Source organism: Schistocerca cancellata, chromosome 8 (assembly GCF_023864275.1).
Source record: "Schistocerca cancellata isolate TAMUIC-IGC-003103 chromosome 8, iqSchCanc2.1, whole genome shotgun sequence".
NCBI classification, from domain to species: Eukaryota; Metazoa; Arthropoda; class Insecta; order Orthoptera; family Acrididae; genus Schistocerca; species Schistocerca cancellata.
The window spans coordinates 495,033,956-495,056,943 of record NC_064633.1 but is presented as its reverse complement, the minus strand read 5'-3'; the positions used below and the strand labels follow the sequence as shown (position 1 = coordinate 495,056,943).

Here is a 22,988-nt window from a genome sequence, read left to right as displayed (position 1 = left end):
GACCTCAGAAGTTAAATCCCATAGTGCTCAGAGTCATTTGAACCATTTGAACAATGTCGAATTTTGTACCCGAAAGTGATGATTTGCGGAAAGCATTAATTTTTTGTTTTCATTTGAAAACAAAGTGCTGCAGAGTCGCATCGAATGCTTGTCGAGGCATATGGTGATCGTGCTCTATCAGAAGCAACATGCAAAGGATGGTTTCGACGGTTCAGAAATAATGATTTTGATGTAAGAAATGAAGAACGTGCAAGGCCACCAAAAAAGTTCGAAGACGCCGAATTGCAAGCAATATTGGATGAAGATGATACTTTGAGTCGGAAGCAAATGGCAGCAATGCTGAATGTTGCACAACAAACAATTTCTGACCATTTGAAAGCTATGGGAAAGATCCAAAAGTGTGGAAAATGGGTGCCACGTGAATTGAATGAAAGACAAATGGAAAACCGAAAAACCATTTGTCACATTTTGCTTCAAAGACATGAAAGAAAATCAATTTTGCATCGAATTGTTACTGGCGATGAAAAATGGATTTATTTTAAGAATCCTAAACGGGGAAAATCATGGGTTAATCCGGGACAACCTTCAACATCGACTGCAAAACCACATCGATTCGGCACGAAGACAATGCTCTGTGTTTGGTGGGATCGGAAAGGTATGATGTGTCATGAGCGTCTAAAACCCGGTGAAACTGTTAATACTGTTAGCTACAGACAACAAATGAACAATTTGAACTATGCATTGATCGGAAAAAGACCAGAATGGGCTAGAAGACATGGCAAAGTATTTTTTTACACGGCAATGCACCTGCACACAAAGCAAAACTGGTTCAGGATACAGTCAAAACACTTAGCTGGGAGCTGCTACCCCACCCGCCGTATTCACCAGACTTGGCCCCTTCTGACTACTATTTGTTTTCATCAATGGGACACGCATTGGCTGAGGAACACTTCGATTTCTACGAAGAAGTCGAAAATTGGGTGTCTGATTGGTTTGCATCAAAAGACGAGCATTTCTATTGGCGTGGTGTCCACAAATTGCCAGTAAGGTGGTCAAAATGTATAGAAAGCAATGGTCAGTACTTTCAATAAAATGTTTTTACTTTTCAATTCAAAATTAGTGTTTCATTTTCACAAAAAAACGCTCACTTCATACCGGTACACTTGGTAACTTACCACCACCCCCACTTTTAACAAGCGTAAAAATAACAATGAAATATACAAAAAATTAGCGGCTTCACACGGGTAAAATCAACGCAGTGAACACGGCAAGTGCCATAACTCGATTTCCTAGAAACTTCGCTCAGAGGTAGAGGGGTCAAAATAAGCGATCACATGTCTCGGCCCATCCGCAGATACTCGACTATTTTTCACAAGGGGAACTCCCCATCGCAGCCCCCTCAGATCTAGTGGTAAATTGGCCCATTGGATAGTCCGTGAAAAACGGTACTCAGATCAAGCCTGAAAACAGAAGTATTTGTACTAAACTGTGGAAAAAAGAAGAAAACTAGATATAGTGAACGATCCAGACTTGATATGTGCAATATCGAGGAATGTCAGCAGCTGTTGTGTCGCCATTGTGAGGTCATGGTGTTGGACTGCTGTAACGTCGCAGCTACTTACACGGCGGCAGAGTTTTGTAGTAAGTTTTATTCCGTTAGGTGAAGCTGTATTGGAGGCTGGCAATGAAGCCTCCAGCCCCGGCCGTTGTGTAGTCGGCTGCTGGCGTCATAATGCCATTTGTCGCCGTGTGCGGACCATGAGAACTGCTCTGTGAGGAGCATACTAAGATCACTTATTCATCTCACCTAAGAAACTAAATAACTAGGATAAATATGATCTGTTTGTTTACAAATTTGGTATAGGAAATTTTATAATTTAGAAGATCAGTGTGTAAGATTTTCATGCGAATAATAAGTTTTGGAAATATAAAAAACCTTTTAAAAAAGTACTTAACCGACACTTAGTAAAGTAAATTTAGATAGGAATCAGGACAGTCTAAGTTTCTTTGTTATTGCAAAGGAATAACGGCACTCTCAGTATGCGCAAGTTATTTTTAAGGAATTTTGATTCTAAACTTGTAATAATTTTGCTTTTGTAATGGAAATAACAGTTTAAAAGTTGATATTTATATTTTGTGTTAGGGTGGGAGTAGATGAGAGTGAATGTGAATGTGTATGAGGGGACACACGTCAAATTTCAATTTTATAATGTATTACGCCATCCGTAAGTAGCAAGTGTTATGTACTATTCCAGTCTCGTATTGCTCGTGCAAAGAAAGATTGCCGATATGCCTCTGTGTGGGCTCTAATCTCTCTGATTTTATCCTCATGGTCTCTTCGCGGGATATACATAGGACGGAGCAATATACTGCTTGACTCCTCGGTGAAGGTATGTTCTCGAAACTTCAACAAAAGCCCGTACCGAGCTACTGAGCGTCTCTCCTGCAGAGTCTTCCACTGGAGTTCATCTATCATCTCCATAACGCTTTCGCGATTACTAAATGATCCTGTAACAAAGCGCGCTGCTCTCCGTTGGATCTTCTCTATCTCTTCTATAAACCCTATCTGGTACGGATCCCACACATATTCAAGCAGTGGGCGAACAAGTGTACTGTAACCTACTTCGTTTTCGGATTGCATTTCCTTAGGATTCTTCCAATGAATCTCAGACTGGCATCTGCTTTACCGACGATCAACTTTATATGATCATTCTATTTTAAATCACTCCTAATGCCTACTCCCAGATAATTTATGGAATTAACTGCTTCCAGTTGCTGACCTGCTATACTGTAACTAAATGATATGGGATCTTTCTTTCTATGTATTCGCAGCACATTACACTTGTCTACATTGAGATTCAATTGCCATTCCCTGCACCATGCGTCAATTCGTTGCAGATCCTCCTGCATTTCGGTACAATTTTCCATTGTTACAACCTCTCGATATACCACAGCATCATCCGCAAAAAGCCTCAGTGAACTTACGATGTTATCCACAAGGTCATTTATGTATATTGTGAAAAGCAACGGTCCTACGACACTCCCCTACTTCGGAAGACTTCTCCCCATTGAGAATGACATGCTGTGTTCTGTTATCTAGGAACTCTTCAATCCAATCACACAATTGGTCTGATAGCCCATATGCTCTTACTTTGTTCATTCAACGACTGCGAAGAACTGTATCGAACGCCTTGCGGAAGTCAAGAAACACGGCATCTACCTGGGAACCCGTGTCTATGGCCCTCTGAGTCTCGTGGACGAATAGTGCGAGCTGGGTTTCACACGATCGTCTTTTTCGAAACCCATGCTGATTCCTACAGAGTAGATTTCTAGTTTCCAGAAAAGTCATTATACTCGAACATAATACGTGTTCCAAAATTCTACAACTGATCGACGTTAGAGATATAGGTCTATAGTTCTGCACATCTGTTCGACGTCCCTTCTTCAAATAGTTCCTTTGGAACGCTACGCTCTTCTAGAGACCTACGGTATACCGCTGCAAGAAGGGGGGCAAGTTTCTTCGCGTACTGTGTGTAAAACCGAACTGGTATCCCATCAGGTCCAGCGGCTTTTCCTCTTTTGAGCGATTTTAATTGTTTCTCTATCCCTCTGTCGTCTATTTCGATATCTACCATTTTGTCATCTGTGCGACAATCTACCGAGGGAACTACAATGCAGTCTTCCTCTGTGAAACAGCTTTGGAAAAAGACATTTAGTATTTCGGCCTTTAGGGTTGGGTTCTTTGGGGACGGGGGGGGGTGTCACAGTTTGTTACTCTCACCCCCCCCCCCACCACCACCAGCACAATATAACTTACCACCACCCCCACTTTTAACAAGCGTAGAAATAACAATGAAATATACAAAAAATTAGCGGCTTCACACGGGTAAAATCAACGCAGTGAACACGTCACGTGCCATAACCCGATTTCCTAGAAACTTCGCTCAGAGGTAGAGGGGTAAAAATAAGCAAACCGATGTCTCGGCCCATCCGCAGATACTCGACTGTTTCTGACAAGGGGAACTCCCCATCCCAGCCCCCTCAGATTTAGTGCTAAATTGGCCCATTGGATAGTCCGTGAAAATCTGTACTCAGATCAAGCCTGAAAACGGAAGAAGTTGTACGGAACTGTGGGCAAAAGAAGAAAACTAGAAACAGTGAACAGTCCAAACTTGATATGTGCAATATCGAGGAACTTTAGCAGCTGTTGTCATTGTGTGGTAATGGTTTTGGACTGCGCCGGGGAGATCCGGGATCAAACCTCACTCAATCCCAATTTTTTTTCTTTGGGGAGGGGGTCACAGTTTGTTTCTCTCACCCCCTCCCCCTCAATATAACTTACCACTACCCCTACTTTTAACAAGCGTAAAAATAGCCATAAAATATACAAAAAATTAGCGGCTTCACACGGGTAACATCAACGCAGTGAACACGTCAAGTGCCATAACCCGATTTCCTAGAAACTTCGCTCAGAGGTAGAGGGGTCAAAATAAGCGATCACATGTCTCAGCCCATCCGCAGATACTCGACTGTTTCTGATAAGGGAAACTCGCCATCACAGTCCCTTCACATTTAGTGATAAGTTGGCCCATTGGATAGTCTGTGAAAAACTGAACTCAGATTAAGTATGAAGACAAAAGAAGTTGTACTGAACTGTGGAAAAATGAAGAAAACTAGAAACAGTGAACGGTCCAAACTTGATATGTGCAATATCGAGGAATGTTAGCAGCTGTTGTGTCGTCGTTGTATGGTCATGATGTTGGACTACGCCGGCGAGATCCGGGTTCAAACCTCACTCAATCCCAATTTCTTTTCTCGCAAAATTACAACTTTCCGTCCTTTCCGTAATGTCAGTTTGAATCAGCGAGTCTAACGGTTGGTTTATTTGGGGGAATGCACCAAACAGCGACGTCACTGGTCCCCCTGGATTAGGGAAGGATGGACCTTTCAGATGAACCATCCCAGCATTTGCCTGAATCGATTTAGGGAAATCACGGAAAACTTAAATCGGGATGGCCGGACGCGACGTCTGACAAAGGGACCTCCAGACATACGTACCTTCTTTTTGTTCTACACATATACCACATGTTATGACTGTTCCGTTGCATTTTACATGTTTTTAGTCTTGAATTCCTTCATAGTTCACACCCATTTATGTTTTGTTTTCCTTTCTGTGGGAAGTCTATGCGGCATGTCTCCTGCTCTCACTATTCATCACAGAACACAGAATATGAGTCACATGGTAAGAATATATTGCCGTCGCAAGTAAATGTGTTGAAGTGTGACAGCAGTCTAGATGCCGCATAGACCTCTCGCAGAAATGAAAACAAAAAATAAACGGGTGTGAGCTATGTTACAACAAAGTAATTCAAGAGTCAAGACTTGTGAAACAGAACGCAAGAGTCATAACATGTGTGAGACCTGGTACCAAGCAATACAGGATTGAGTTACGATTGTGGACGCGACCGTAGTCAATTGCTGTTGGTTACTTTATTTTTCAATCACATACACTTTATTTGGAAACAACAACAAACAAAAGGTGACAATAAATTAAGAAGTGTTCCTCTGCCGAATGGCTTATTGACAATAAATTCAAAACTATTTCTCGGATGGAACCCCAAATAGTGATAATTTAAAAATTGTTTCGTGGCTGAAGGCCTGAATAGCAATATTAAGAACCAGTTAAACTACTTCAACCTGCAATTACAGTTATTAAAATATTTTTAAAAGAACAATCATAAAAATGTCACTGCTAGAATACAATTGTCTAATTAAAATTTTAAGACAAGTAACACCCACGGCTTAAGACCCTAATAACAACAAATTCAAACTACTTCTTGGCTGAAGACTCCAAAGTAATAATTTAAAAACTGTTTCAAGGCTGAAGGCCTGACTAGCAATCCTTTAAGAACCAGTTAAACATGTTCAAATTCATCTTGAAATTACAGTTATTAAAAATTAAAAAAAAAACAATCATCAAATCTGACCAAACCAAGGAGAGATGGGGGGGGGGGGGGGGTGATGGGGAGGGGGGGGGGCGCAGACGTTGCTCCAAGGATCGACCTGGAAAAATCCCTGAAAACTTCACAAGCGATGAGACAGGCAGCCAGGAGTTGCATTCATTTCACGAGATGGTGGCAGTTTAACTGCATGACCAATAATTATTTTCCGAATCTACCTAATGTCCAATGACCAATGCACTGATGGAATAACACACCCAAGCCAGAGCCGGCGGTCAGCACTACGTCTTCAGACTCCGGTGTTTAGAGCATCTGGAAGCAGAAGGAACCACTACTACTAGAGTAGGAAAAAAAAAAAAAAAACACCAGCCGCCCCACAAATCAAGGAAGCTGTCGAACTACGTGCCGTACCGGCATGGCGAGGAAAAGTACACTGCCGTAACATACACCAAGCTCCAGGGCTGGTAACTGGGGCTTTAGCAGCCACTATGCAGGAAAAATACCACTGGTTGAATGCAACAATTAATAATAAGAAGTGGAGGAAGGCTAATTAGGTTCGCCTCCTCCAAACGCTCCACTCGCTGCTCTTCGTCTCGGCGACACTGCGAGCAAAAACACGCAAGCAAATGGGATTGAGGTCCACTCAGCTTGAACTTCCAGGGTCCGGTTGACAACGAGGTTGTACCCCTTGTGACTACAGCCCTTTCATCCGGCAGTGCATGCATGCCGCCAGTGGTTCCTGCATGTTCTCGCACTGCGCCGACCTGGCTGCTCGTCCGTCCCCAACCGATCTGCCGACTCACACCTCCCAGAAACAGCACAACGTAGCCCCAGAGATAGTACCACCGGTACTAAATAACGATAACCGCCGCTGCTGCCACTAGCGGACGGACAATGTTTGCAAACGGAGTGGCGCCAATGAACACAAGAAGGAAACGACATCTGTAACTATACCGACTAAACGATGCCAACATAGCAACGGCACCAACGCGAGCCGCAGCATGGTTCAGTGTGGTACCTGTGTAGAACAAATGGGAGGTACGTACATCTTGAGGTCCCTTCATTACACGTCGCTGTGGCAAACTGACATTAAACCACGACTCAAACACAAATCTGAATATAGTGAACAGACACGTCAGTGACCAGACGGTAAGTTCGTAATTTTGCGAAAGAAAAAGGACAGAGGGAGATTTAAACCCGGAGCTCCCCTGTCGTAATCCAACACCGTGACCACAAAACCAAGACCAAACGGTCCTTAACGTCCCTCGATATTGACACATTAAATTCGGAGCATTCAATGTTTCCAGTTTTCTTTTTTCTTCCAAAGTTCAGTACACCTTCTTCCTGTTTTCAAGTTTGATCTGTGTAATTTTCTGCCGGGCTATCCAGTGCGCCAACTTACCACTAAACCTATGGGGAGGGGGGGGGGGGGGGGGGGGTTGTACGGTGGGGTGTTTCCCTTGTGAACAAACGACGCTCAAAATTTTCGAGCTACTTAATGTGCCTTTTAGCGAATAAACAGGTTAACAGAAGTGGCGGCATAGTGGCTAACGTCACGGCTTCAGTTTTGCACCCTGTGCTCGAAATCTGATTATTATTATTATTATTTGTTTTCATTTATCTACCCATGTCCGTAGGAGATTACGACAGCAATGTTTCCAATGTGTACTGAAATATGCGCCTACTAATTGTATGTCTGGTCAATGAATTAAGGAAAAAATGAATGAGAAAATTACTTCAAACTGTTTTCGGTGAAATTCCTGTAGCGTATCTTGTCTCATAATCAGTTGCAAACGCCAGTTTTCGGTGAAGTGATCCGTTATGCTTCGTTTGTCGAGAAATTATTGCCAACGTGTGAACTCATCAGCCGTGTTAACGACGTTTCTTTCCCGAGTGAGATTCATACGAAGAATTGCCACTGTGGTAAACTTCCTTAGATTGATGCTCATGGTGTTCGGAATTTCTATGTTTAGAATGTTTCTACAAGCGGTTTCATCCAAAGGAATGCACCAAATCTTCCTCAAGAACAAACATAAGAATAAAATGTAAGGTTTAATATAATAATTATAATAATTCATACAAGCAGTAAATATAAGAATTTAATAAGATTGTAATCTTTGAAAATACCATACACATATATACTCCAAAATATTCGTAAATGTGTGCACTTATTGTGAAACCCAGTTGTAATTTTTCAACTAATATAACGCCCTTGTATCCCCTTACTTGATACGAAACTTTCGCGTAGTAAACTTCTACGGACATGGCTAGATAAACGAGGAAAAATAAATAAATAAAATAAAATAAGTAAAAACAATAATCGCGTTTCGATCTCGGGGCACAAAACTGAAAGGTCGCGAGGCTAGCCAGCATTTCAGATGAGATTGTTGTTGTGGTGGTCTTCAGTCCGAAGACCGGTTTGAAGCTTTTCTCCATGCAACTCTGTCCTGTGCGAACCTCTTCATCTCCGAATAACTCCTTCAACCTACATCTTTTCTGAGTCTGCTTACTGCATTAATCTCTTGGTCTCCCTCCACGATTTTTACCACCCACACTTCCCTCCAATACTAAATTGGTGATCCCTTGATGTCCCAGAATGTGTCCTGTCAGCCGATCCCTTCTTTTCGTCAAGATGTGCCACAAAATGCTTGTCTCCTCAATTATATTCAGTACCTCCTCATTAGTTATGTGATCTACCAATCTAATCTTCAGCATTCTTCTGTAGCATCGCAGTTCAAAAGATTCTATTCTCTTTTTATCTAAACTGTTAATCGTCAACCGTTCAATCTTTCGACCAACTTTGTTGTATGGGAGCGAAAGCTGGGTGGATTCAGGTTACTTTATCAATAAGGTTGAGGTTACGGATATGAAAGTAGCTAGGATGATTGAAGGTACTAGTAGATGGGAACAATGGCAGGAGGGTGTCCACAATGAGGAAATCAAAGAGAAACTGGGAATGAACTCTATAGATGTAGCAGTCAGGGCGAACAGGCTTAGATGGTGGGGTCATGTTACACACATAGGAGAAGCAAGGTTACCCAAGAGACTCATGGGTTCAGCAGTAGAGGGTAGGAGGAGTCGGGGTAGACCAAGGAGAATGTACCTGGATTCGGTTAAGAATGATTTTGAAGTAATAAGCTTAACATCAGAAGAGGCACCAATGTTAGCACTGAATAGGGGATCATGGAGGAATTTTATAAGGGGGACTATGCTCCAGACTGAACGCTGGAAGGCATAATCAGTCTTAAATGATGATGATGATGATGATGTTAATCGTCCTTGTTTCAGTTCCATATGTGGCTACACTCTAGACAAATACCTTCAGAAAAGACTTCCTATATTCGATGTTAACAAATTTCTCTTCTTCGGAAACGTTTTCTTGCCTTTGCCAGTCTACATTTTATATCCTGTCTACTTTGGCCATCATAAGTTATTTTTCTCCCCAAATAGCAAAACTCATCTACTACTTTAAGAGTCTCGTTTCCTAATGTAATTCCCTTGGCCTTAACCTAATTTAATTCAACCACATTTCACTACCCTTGTTTTGCTTTTGTTGATGTTCATCTTATATCCTCCTTTCAAGTCACTGTCCATTCCTTTCAACTACTGTTCCAAATTCTTTGCTGTCTCTGACAGAATTATAATTTCATTATCAAGCCTCAAAGTTTTTATTTCTTTTCGCTGAACTTTAATTCCTACTCCAAATTTTTCTTTAGTTTCCTTTACTACTTGTACCATGTACATATTGAACAGCATCCCCTTCTCAACCACTGCTTCCCTTTCAGGATCCTCGCCTCTTATAACTGCCGTCTAGTTTCTGTACGAGTTGTAAATAGCATTTTGCTCCCTATATTTTATCCCTGCTATCTTCAGAATTTTAAGGAGAGTATTCCAGTCAGCATTTCCAAAAGTTTTCTCTGAGTCCACAAATGCTGTAAATGTAGGTTTGCCTTTCCTTAAACTATCCGCTAAGTTAAGTCGTAGGGTCAGTACTGCCTTGCGTGTTCCTGCATTTCTCCGGATGAGATTATCGCCTGCTAGACGGCACATACAGTACCTCCAAAACTTTGTCCATCGTTTTCTCAGAAATGGTCGAATATCTTCAGAAACACGTGTTCGCTTATTTTAATTCCTGTTCCATTAGACGAAGTTTCTGCGAAATCGGGTTATGGCACTTTCCGTGTTCTCCTCGTAATTATCTACAGCCGGATGACTTGTCTGATGTAGCAGTAATTTTGTTTACGAGCCACTGCCCAGAGTTAGGATTAAAATTCAGAGAACAACGTCAGGTAAATGAATATCATTACTTTCCTACAACACACATAATACACTCCTGGAAATGGAAAAAAGAACACATTGACACCGGTGTGTCAGACCCACCATACTTGCTCCGGACACTGCGAGAGGGCTGTACAAGCAATGATCACACGCACGGCACAGCGGACACACCAGGAACCGCGGTGTTGGCCGTCGAATGGCGCTAGCTGCGCAGCATTTGTGCACCGCCGCCGTCAGTGTCAGCCAGTTTGCCGTGGCATACGGAGCTCCATCGCAGTCTTTACCACTGGTAGCATGCCGCGACAGCGTGGACGTGAACCGTATGTGCAGTTGACGGACTTTGAGCGAGGGCGTATAGTGGGCATGCGGGAGGCCGGGTGGACGTACCGCCGAATTGCTCAACACGTGGGGCGTGAGGTCTCCACAGTACATCGATGTTGTCGCCAGTGGTCGGCGGAAGGTGCACGTGCCCGTCGACCTGGGACCGGACCGCAGCGACGCACGGATGCACGCCAAGACCGTAGGATCCTACGCAGTGCCATAGGGGACCGCACCGCCACTTCCCAGCAAATTAGGGACACTGTTGCTCCTGGGGTATCGGCGAGGACCATTCGCAACCGTCTCCATGAAGCTGGGCTACGGTCCCGCACACTGTTAGGCCGTCTTCCACTCACGCCCCAACATCGTGCAGCCCGCCTCCAGTGGTGTCGCGACAGGCGTGAATGGAGGGACGAATGGAGACGTGTCGTCTTCAGCGATGAGAGTCGCTTCTGCCTTGGTGCCAATGATGGTCGTATGCGTGTTTGGCGCCGTGCAGGTGAGCGCCACAATCAGGACTGCATACGACCGAGGCACACAGGGCCAACACCCGGCATCATGGTGTGGGGAGCGATCTCCTACACTGGCCGTACACCACTGGTGATCGTCGAGGGGACACTGAATAGTGCACGGTACATCCAAACCGTCATCGAACCCATCGTTCTACCATTCCTAGACCGGCAAGGGAACTTGCTGTTCCAACAGGACAATGCACGTCCGCATGTATCCCGTGCAACCCAACGTGCTCTAGAAGGTGTAAGTCAACTACCCTGGCCAGCAAGATCTCCGGATCTGTCCCCCATTGAGCATGTTTGGGACTGGATGAAGCGTCGTCTCACGCGGTCTGCACGTCCAGCACGAACGCTGGTCCAACTGAGGCGCCAGGTGGAAATGGCATGGCAAGCCGTTTCACAGGACTACATCCAGCATCTCTACGATCGTCTCCATGGGAGAATAGCAGCCTGCATTGCTGCGAAAGGTGGATATACACTGTACTAGTGCCGACGTTGTGCATGCTCTGTTGCCTGTGTCTATGTGCCTGTGGTTCTGTCAGTGTGATCATGTGATGTATCTGACCCCAGGAATGTGTCAATAAAGTTTCCCCTTCCTGGGACAATGAATTCACGGTGTTCTTATTTCAATTTCCAGGAGTGTATAAGCAGCACACACCAAGGAAGTCCCGCCTAACTGCAGCGCAAGCAACTTCCAGTGATTTGCTGGTTCTACCCATGATGCCACTAACCACGTCGGATTTGTTGTTGGCACTCTGTTAATGTGTGCCTCTACCCGCCCAGAATGTTATCGGTCAGGCAAAAAACCCATCAACGAAGTCAGGCACTCACACGAGCAACTGAAAACTATCATCCCATGTTAAATGTAGTAGTTTGACTCCAACAGCTGCCAACACTGGCGATCCAGAAACACAGTACCACACATGCAGGAGTCAGTACGAAGTGAGTGTCCTGCCGTGCTATGCTAAGCAATACACACATGTGTAGTGCAGCACTGCTGAAGTAAGTGCAGTTTATTCATACCATACCACCAGTCATTCGCGATGGGCTCCATTCCCATCACCCCGCTGACAACTTCAACAGGAATTCGTGAATAAAAAACATAGGTTTTTCATGTATCTTACTAACGATCCATGACCTAGCTAAGTGATGGAGGATCTCTTTCTAAATAGTCACACGCAACCATTAGAGGACAGCGTGGACGTAGTGTGATTTACATTAGTTGGCATCTAACGTTTAAGGTATGAAGCTGCGACGATGTCACGACAATTACTGTGTACAGGCAGTCGCCATACGCCTCCTCTCTCTGCGTTGATAAAAAATCACCATAAAACTCTCTTTCTCCTACAAAAATAACGTAAAAAATCTGAAATTCATATCTGGTACAGATGTGTATAGTGTCTCTAAGCACATCGAAAATTTTGTCCTTGATTTCGATTAAGGCCAGAGTTATCTCAATTTTTTTGAAAAAGATGTAAATTTTCCAGCTGTGGAATCATTTTTAAATTTATCCCATCATATCTTGAAAACTGATGGTCCCAACGAAATCCTTTTCTTTTCATTATCTATAAAAATACCCCAATCAGCAACAGATCTTCCCAGAGTTTCTTACTGCAATGAGTTTGCTAAGTATAAGGTCCGGAAGAGAAATATTTTTGCCATTTTGAAATTATTTAACTTGTACCAGATATGACATTTAAAGTCCCTATCCGCCACAAAATCCGCACAAAATTCTGGCATAAATCTCGATAACATTTCTAAGCACATCAATAATCTGTTCTTTATTTTAATGATGGCCGAATGAAACATACATGTCACAGTAAAGGGTGCCCAGTTAGTGGCATACTCCATCTGGCGGATAACACAGGCGAGCATTTTCGCGTGTAAACGATCATAAAGGTGCTGAATGGCTTCCAATGATAGAGTGTCCCAAATGACATGCACCTTTTGTTGCAATTCGGCAATGGTTTCTGCAGGCCCTGGAGAACGGGTAAGTTCCCCCTTCATTTTGTCCCATATGGACCCAATTGACGTGAGATCTCGTGATCTTGCTGGTCAAGGCAGTAGTTGTAAACCACACACGTTTCGGCACACCGCACCATAAAGCCTGGGATGAGACCTTTGTGTTGTGAGTGAATGCTCTCTGGAACAGGCAGCTCACCAGATCTATGCCATTCACGTGTATGTCCATCACTCGCATACGGACAGAACCTCCTCTCATCGCCGAAGACGACAGGCCGCCATCTCACTGTCCAGTCTACTCTTTCACGACATCAGAGTAGCCATGTTTGGCAGTGTCGTGGTGTTGGCGGTGGGCTGGCCACATTCACACGTGTTCTTATTCATGCTACAAGTAGACGGTTCCAAATAGTCCCTGATGACACATCAGGTGTAACATGTTCCCAGATTTCGTGCCTGGATGATATTCGGTCTGCCACCAGTGATTGCACAATGTGTCAATCTTGACATGCGTTTGTACTATGCAGATATACAGAACCTGGTCTACGGGTGTTGGACTGTTTCACAGTCCATTGTTGTAAGCAGCGACACATCAGCGATACACTGCGCCCAACATGTGTAGCAGTCCGTAGATACGTCCATTTAGCTTCCTGCAGGCCCACAATGCGTCCCTGTTCAAATGGCTGAAGCTGTTCAACAGGAGTGTGTTGCTAGAATGAATGTTGCAGACACTGCTCGCCTGTAAACTTAGCACAGTTACTACCTGCAGAGTCGAAACAGAAAGTCCACAGGCAGGCCTGCTGAGTGGCATATGATAGCCAATGACTGTGACAAATCAATCACTAAAACTACACTCCTGGAAATGGAAAAAAGAACACATTGACACCGGTGTGTCAGACCCACCATACTTGCTCCGGACACTGCGAGAGGGCTGTACAAGCAATGATCACACGCACGGCACAGCGGACACACCAGGAACCGCGGTGTTGGCCGTCGAATGGCACTAGCTGCGCAGCATTTGTGCACCGCCGCCGTCAGTGTCAGCCAGTTTGCTGTGGCATACGGAGCTCCATCGCAGTCTTTAACACTGGTAGCATGCCGCGACAGCGTGGACGTGAACCGTATGTGCAGTTGACGGACTTTGAGCGAGGGCGTATAGTGGGCATGCGGGAGGCCGGGTGGACGTACCGCCGAATTGCTCAACACGTGGGGCGTGAGGTCTCCACAGTACATCGATGTTGTCGCCAGTGGTCGGCGGAAGGTGCACGTGCCCGTCGACCTGGGATCGGACCGCAGCGACGCACGGATGCACGCCAAGACCGTAGGATCCTACGCAGTGCCGTAGGGGACCGCACCGCCACTTCCCAGCAAATTAGGGACACTGTTGCTCCTGGGGTATCGGCGAGGACCATTCCCAACCGTCTCCATGAAGCTGGGCTACGGTCCCGCACACCGTTAGGCCGTCTTCCGCTCACGCCCCAACATCGTGCAGCCCGCCTCCAGTGGTGTCGCGACAGGCGTGAATGGAGGGACGAATGGAGACGTGTCGTCTTCAGCGATGAGAGTCGCTTCTGCCTTGGTGCCAATGATGGTCGTATGCGTGTTTGGCGCCGTGCAGGTGAGCGCCACAATCAGGACTGCATACGACCGAGGCACACAGGGCCAACACCCGGCATCATGGTGTGGGGAGCGATCTCCTACACTGGCCGTACACCACTGGTGATCGTCGAGGGGACACTGAATAGTGCACGGTACATCCAAACCGTCATCGAACCCATCGTTCTACCATTCCTAGACCGGCAAGGGAACTTGCTGTTCCAACAGGACAATGCACGTCCGCATGTATCCCGTGCCACCCAACGTGCTCTAGAAGGTGTAAGTCAACTACCCTGGCCAGCAAGATCTCCGGATCTGTCCCCCATTGAGCATGTTTGGGACTGGATGAAGCGTCGTCTCACGCGGTCTGCACGTCCAGCACGAACGCTGGTCCAACTGAGGCGCCAGGTGGAAATGGCATGGCAAGCCGTGCCACAGGACTACATCCAGCATCTCTACGATCGTCTCCATGGGAGAATAGCAGCCTGCATTGCTGCGAAAGGTGGATATACACTGTACTAGTGCCGACATTGTGCATGCTCTGTTGCCTGTGTCTATGTGCCTGTGGTTCTGTCAGTGTGATCATGTGATGTATCTGACCCCAGGAATGTGTCAATAAAGTTTCCCCTTCCTGGGACAATGAATTCACGGTGTTATTATTTCAATTTCCAGGAGTGTAGATGGGATTTCCATGTTAGCTGGCGACTGTTAGTCCAAGGTGTTTTAGTGTGTTACTTAATTGGATAGGACGGTTGTACATAGTGAGATTGAAGTCATTGAGGTGCAAGTCGCAAGAGGTTAGTCTTATTATTGCCTGGGTTTTGAAAGCGTTGATCTTGAGGAACCATTGGTTACGGCATGAGACAAACTCATTGAAGTGGCTTCGGCATGTTGATTTTTATTGCAAAAAGTACAACAGTCGGCTAAGCAGTGGCGTAATGTGTAATGGTAGACAGTAGAAGGTACTGGCAGTAACTCACCTGTAGGCGCTGGAGACGCTGCAGGTGCCGACGGTGTCTGGGGGCGGAACCTTGATAGCGTACAGCAGCCAGTAGAGCAGCAGCGGCAGCCCCAGCGCCAGCACCACCAGTGCCACCACGCCCTTCACCTCTGCCGTCTGCAGCGCGCGCCGATACCATGGCAGCACTGCAACAGACATGACACACCGGCTCAGCCCTGCACGTTGTCCTCCTCGATAGCTGCGCAATCAGTGCGGCTGAGTGCTAACCGAAGGGGTCAATTCCCGGCCAGGTCAGAGATTTTCTCCTCTCGAGGATTGGGTGTTGGTTTTCCTTACGACTGTATCGTCATAATTGATATTTCGGTATTGAGATGGCTGCATGAGCACTACCCAAAAGCAAATAAACTGAAAAAAAGGTCTACACCCTCAGTACTGAACCTGGCGCAAAAATATGACATCTCCTAGTATCCACTAGGCGAGGGCCTACCATCTAAATGGCAAGGCTGCATTTTTGAGATGACTGCACCACAAAGGGAACCACACCATGTATTTCTTTGTTTCTTTCTTTGGGTCTTGTTCCGTGACAAAGTGGGGTCGGCCGTGTCATTACGGATTTGGGAGTGTTAGTTGCAGACGGTGACCGGATGCCCTTCCTGCCACCACCCCGAACCCCCCGGGACATAAGCAGTGTACCCCAGCTGTATCTAGTGTAATCCATAAAATAGTGCAAACGTGTACAAATGTCAGTGAGTCGTGTAACTGAAGCAGAATGTGGGGACCAGCCCAGTATTCACCTAGTGGGATGTGGAAAACCGCCTAAAAACCACATCCAGCCGGCCGGAGTGGCCGTGCGGTTCTAGGCGCTGCAGTCTAGAACCGAGCAACCGCTACGGTCGCAGGTTCAAATCCTGCCTCGGGCATGGATGTGTGTGATGTCCTTAGGTTTAATTAGTTCTAAGTTCTAGGCGACTGATGACCTCAGAAGTTAAGTCGCATAGTGCTCAGAGCAATTTGAGCCAAACCACATCCAGGCTGGCCAGCATACCGGCCCTTGTCCTTAACCGCTGGGCGGATTCGAACCGGGACCAGTACGCCTACCTGAGTCCAGGAACCAGTGCATTAGTGCTCTCGGCTACCCTGGTGGGTATTACCACACCATGTATATCTTCTACATATTATATTTAAAGGTCCCCTTCCCATTGTTTCTGCCTGTGTGTTCTGGCTAATGTCAGGAACTTTTGTAGGAATTTTGATATATTTTCACTAGCAGATACACTGATTCACTGCAAATGTTTTGGGCACAGGAGAGAGGCATAAGGCAGCACCAGGCTGGCGCGAGCTACATCGACCTCCTAAACGATCTGCAATGCAGAACTTATCGGACATTGCTAATAAAGATAGTTGTTTTGGTGTAGAGTTAATGTTTAAGGGATGCGAAAGCAAACGTGGAAAAATGTTACAGAGGAACAGTAGCTCGTACAGGCTGGTGCTGAAAACAGGTGGCCAGCGAGAGGCCACGGCTCGCGCGGAAGTGGCCATACAGTCGGGTGGACCATGCAGCACCGTATTTCGCAGCACCCATCACTGCTACGAGATGTCATCCTAAACGCTAGTTAAATATGGGACAGATAACACTCGTGCCTTCTGAGAAGTTTCCTGGCCAGTTTCACTTACATCGATTAAGTTGAATGAAAGTTATCGTATTTATCACCAAACGTTGTTCTCTGACTTTTGATCAGAACTGTATGTAGTCGCCCATAAACAAAATTATAGCAACACCAGACAAGTTGCCTGGCTGTAGATAAGAGGGCTATTTTTCTTTACAAGGTCCGATCGGTCGCGAAATTAAAAGCACTGTATTGTATTGTATGGAACTGGGGACCTAGAAACGACGGAGAGGCTTCGTCTCTGCCGTAGCCCCTCAGTGGTTCACAACCCCACAACACCCTACAGATGTCCACTCACCCCACCGCCGCCCCACACCGAACCCACGGTTATTGTGCGGTTCGGGCCCCAGTGGACTCCCCCCCGCCCATCCCCCTGGAATGTCACACACCAGCGAGTGTAACCCCAGTGTTTGCGTGGTAGAATAATTATCGTGTACGCGTACATGGAGAAAGTGTTTGTGTACCAATCGCCGACATAGTGTAACTGAGGCGGAATAAGGGCAACCAGAGCGCATTCGCCGAGGAAGATGGATAACCACCTCGAAAGCAGTGCGTTAGACTGCACGGCTTACTGGGCAGGCTACTAAAAGCATAGTGAAAGTCTGATGAAGCTTTGTACAGGTGCGTTGCACAGTATCTCTAGTATGTTCATCGATTGCGTCACGTCGCACCTTTCAGTGCCAAGACACAGTGAGCACATAAACATGTCTAGAATGTTTGTCAAGTCTTGCAGTAAAGATACAACGTGTACGAAATATTTTTGGAGCCCTAAAGTTTACGTACTATTTAGAGGAAAGAATTCACAAGATACACTACTGGCCGTTAACATTACTACACCATAAAGTAGACGTGCTAAAGAATCGAAATTTAACCGACAGAAAGAAGATGCTGTGATATGCAAATGATTAGCTCTTCAGAGCATTCACACAAGGTTGGCGCCGGTGGCGACACCTACAACGTGCTGACACGAGGAAAGTTTCACACCGATTTCTCATACACAAACACCAGTTGACCGGCGTTGCCTGGTGAAACGTTGTTGTGATGCCCCGTGTAAGGAGGAGAAATGCGTACCGTCACGTTTCCGACTTTGAAAAAAGGTCGGATTGTAGCCTACCGCGATTGTGGTTTATCGTATCGCGACATTGCTGCTCGCGTTGGTCGAGATCCAATGACTGTTAGCAGAATATGGAATTTATGGGTCCAGGAGGGTAATACGGAACGCCGTGCTAGGTCCCAACGGCCTCGTGTCACTAGTAGTCGAGATGACAGGAATCTTATCCGCATGGCTGTAACGGATCGTGCAGCCACGTCTCGATCCCTGAGTAACAGATGCGGACGTTTGCAAGACAACAACCATCTGCACGAACAGTTCGACGACGTTTGCAGCAGCGTGTACTATCAGCTCGGAGACCGTGGCTGCGGTTACCCTTGACGCTGCATCACACACAGGAGCTCCTGCGATGGTGTACTCAACGACGAACCTGGGAGCACGAATGGCAAAACGTCATTTTTTCGGATTAATCCAGGGTCGGGTTTACAGCATCATGATGGTCGCATCCGTGTTTGGCGACATCGCAGTGAACGCACATTGGAAGCCTGTATTCGTCATTGCCATACTGGCGTATCACCCGGCGTGTTGGTATGGGGTGCCACTGGTTACACGTCTCAGTCACCTCTTGTTCGCATTGACGGCACTTTGAGCAGTGGACGTTACATTTTAGATGTGTTACGACCCGTGGCTCTACCCTTCATTCGATCCCTGAGAAACCTTACATTTCAGCAGTATAATGCACGACCGCATGTTGCAGGTCCTGTACGGGACTTTCTGGATACAGAAAATGTTCCACTGCTGCCCTGGCCAGCACGTTCTCCAGATCTCTCATCAATTGAAAACGTCTGGTCAATGGTGGCCGAGCAAATGGCTCGTCCCAATACGCCAGTCACTACTCTTGATGAACTGTGGTATCGTGTTGAAGCCGCGTGGACAGCTGTACCTGTACACGCCATCCAAGCTTTGTTTGATTCAATGCCCAGGGTTATCAAGGGCGTTATTTACGGCCAGAGGTGGTTGTTCTGGGTAGTGATTTTTCATGATCTATGCACCCAAATTGCCTGAAAATGTAATTACATGTCAGTTCTAGTATAATATATTTGTCCAATGAATACCCGTTTATCATCTGCATTTCTTCTTGGTGTAGCAATTTTAATGACCAGTAGTGTATTTGTACTGTAGCCACCCTTGTTTAGACATTTTGCATTTCCTGTCACTCTCACTTTTTAGACGAGGAATCAACCAAGATAAAAGACTGCCACCAAAAACAGCAACAAATAATAAACCAATTCCCTTCCGCCCGTTTCGTTTCCTGCATTTTTATATTTAGATTATAACTTTTATATACTATGTGGTGGAAGAAAGTATTCTGATTATGGGGGCACCTTCTAATGTAGCACTGCAATCTTGCACTGATACAGTAGCTCTCTGTTTCAGACACTATTGCAGCCAATGACTCAACTTTTATAACCAGAAATAAGTAGATAACATTTCATCAAATATAGCCGACAGAAACTTCTTGCCTGTCTATAAACACTGCAGACAACAGGAATGGGAATGCTCGCTGCAGTTCCATGTTCCTCATCATGAGTGGTCGTTCATGATTTCACATGATGGTGAGAAACTAACGTATCTCCAGAGATGTGTCTGCCTTGCAGGTTTGCACCAACATTTTTACTGCAGGATGATTAACACTGTACGTCATGGGGTGGAACAGAAGGAAACGACGTCACCGTCTAATGGTAGTGTGTTTACAGTAGATGAAATGTCAACAAGACATCACATTGCCTAGCCCAGCACTGAAGGTAGGAATTGTGATTATGAGGGACTGCCTGCCTAACAAAATCTTCTTTCTTCTTATTTTTCCTGGCTATATCACATGTTTTCACAGTCAGGCCGAGTGAGGTGGCCCAGTGGATAGCACACTGGACTCGTATTCGGGAGGACAACAGTTCAAACCTGCATCCGGCTATCCTGATTTAGGTTTTCTGTGATTTTCCTAAATCGCTTCAGGCAAATGCCGGGACGGTTCCTTTGAAAAGGCATAGCCAATTTCCTTCCACATCCTTCCCTCATTCGATGGGGCGATGACCTCAGAATCAACCAACCACAAAGTCAGCATATTAAATGTTAGTAGCAGAGGATGGCCAGATGCCTTTCCTGTCAACACGCCCCCCGCCCCCCACCCCCCAGGACAGAATTTGTGCGCCCCACTTGTCTCCAGCTAGCGTTACCCCACGTCAAGGTGTGTCAAGGTTTTTCAGAAACGCACTCCTGGAAATTGAAATAAGAACACCGTGAATTCATTGTCCCATGAAGGGGAAACTTTATTGACACATTCCTGGGGTCAGATACATCACATGATCACACTGACAGAACCACAGGCACATAGACACAGGCAACAGAGCATGCACAATGTCGGCACTAGTACAGTGTATATCCACCTTTCGCAGCAATGCAGGCTGCTATTCTCCCATGGAGACGATCGTAGAGATGCTGGATGTAGTCCTGTGGAACGGCTTGCCATGCCATTTCCACCTGGCGCCTCAGTTGGACCAGCGTTCGTGCTGGACGTGCAGACCGCGTGAGACGACGCTTCATCCAGTCCCAAACATGCTCAATGGGGGACAGATCCGGAGATCTTGCTGGCCAGGGTAGTTGACTTACACCTTCTAGAGCACGTTGGGTGGCACGGGATACATGCGGACGTGCATTGTCCTGTTGGAACAGCAAGTTCCCTTGCCGGTCTAGGAATGGTAGAACGATGGGTTCGATGACGGTTTGGATGTACCGTGCACTATTCAGTGTCCCCTCGACGATCACCAGTGGTGTACGGCCAGTGTAGGAGATCGCTCCCCACACCATGATGCCGGGTGTTGGCCCTGTGTGCCTCGGTCGTATGCAGTCCTGATTGTGGCGCTCACCTGCACGGCGCCAAACACGCATACGACCATCATTGGCACCAAGGCAGAAGCGACTCTCATCGCTGAAGACGACACGTCTCCATTCGTCCCTCCATTCACGCCTGTCGCGACACCACTGGAGGCGGGCTGCACGATGTTGGGGCGTGAGCGGAAGACGGCCTAACGGTGTGCGGGACCGTAGCCCAGCTTCATGGAGACGGTTGCGAATGGTCCTCGCCGATACCCCAGGAGCAACAGTGTCCCTAATTTGCTGGGAAGTGACGGTGCGGTCCCCTACGGCACTGCGTAGGATCCTACGGTTTTGGCGTGCATCCGTGCGTCGCTGCGGTCCGGTCCCAGGTCGACGGGCACGTGCACCTTTCGCCGACCACTGGCGACAACATCGATGTACTGTGGAGACTTCACGCCCCACGTGTTGAGCAATTCGGCGGTACGTCCACCCGGCCTCCCGCATGCCCACTATACGCCCTCGCTCAAAGTCCGTCAACTGCACATACGGTTCACGTCCACGCTGTCGCGGCATGCTACCAGTGTTAAAGACTGCGATGGAGCTCCGTATGCCACGGCAAACTGGCTGACACTGACGGCGGCGGTGCACAAATGCTGCGCAGCTAGCGCCATTCGACGGCCAACACCGCGGTTCCTGGTGTGTCCGCTGTGCCGTGCGTGTGATCATTGCTTGTACAGCCCTCTCGCAGTGTCCGGAGCAAGTATGGTGGGTCTGACACACCGGTGTCAATGTGTTCTTTTTTCCATTTCCAGGAGTGTATATGCGAGTCATGTAACTAAGGTGGGGCATGCATACCGGTTCGGCATTCACCTAGTCAGATGTGGGAAACCGTTAAAAACCACATTCAGGCTGGCCAGCTCGCTGGCCCTCGTCGTTAATTGACCGGACAGATTCGATCTGGGATCGCCTGAAATCCCTGATTACCGGCAGCAGCGTGCTAACACACACGGCTATCCCGGCGGATCAGTTACCTCTGTATTGTATATCGTAAATAGTTTAGCAGGCTGGACATGTAGGTCTTAGTCTTAGTTTCTAGCTTTATCGTACACTAATCTCTTCTAGTTAAGTTAGATTCTAGGATGGTAGATGTTAAAGGCATGGTGAGCAACGGTCAGCGTCTTGAGGGTCATTCCAAGACTCGGGCCGCCGCCTACAACCAGGTGACGGGCAATATTATACCTATCCCTTCTCTATTCAGTTCTCTTCCTTCCTTCTTTCTAAATATTTAATTTCGTTTTGTTTATTAATATCTTACTTGATTTTGTATTAGTTATAAGTTTTTCTAATGCTGCACAACAACAACAAAAAAAGATATCAAATGGATCTAAACAGAGCCCGCCTCCACGTGGCGGGACACGGGCAACGGTGTGAGTGGGGACGGGAGCCGGTGTGGTGTTACTTTCAGTCACCCCGGACCCAGTCACAGCGGCTAAGTGGCAACATACGACCCACCATAAGAAATTAGACGGTGGGTCATAAAATATAAGCAGCTAGTGAAAAATTAAAAAAAAAATCCCGGCGGAGCAAGTTGAGTGGGATGTAAGTGATAAGGGAGGTAGACTGCATGATTTGCTCCCTGGCGTAAGGAAGAGGTTGAGAATGAAGCTTATCGATCCCATTTGCGGTATGGTGCATTTCGTAACTGAACATAGACCTTATCCCATACATTTATACCGATGTACATGCACATGCAGGGAAGAAGGCTCCCCAGGACAACTGTCTTATTCTGCGGGCAATACGCGAAAAACAGAC

At 46.5% G+C, this 22,988-nt stretch overlaps 1 protein-coding gene across 1 annotated transcript in view; it reads right to left on the bottom strand.

Moving 5' to 3' along the window:
- Nucleotides 1-22,988, bottom strand: part of LOC126095648 (uncharacterized) — a 191,339-nt gene that overhangs the window by 99,259 nt on the left and 69,092 nt on the right. Inside the window, exon 3 of the mRNA XM_049910409.1 lies at nt 15,604-15,769. Within this exon, the coding sequence (XP_049766366.1) occupies nt 15,604-15,769 (166 nt within the window). The remainder of the gene's footprint in view (nt 1-15,603; nt 15,770-22,988) is intronic.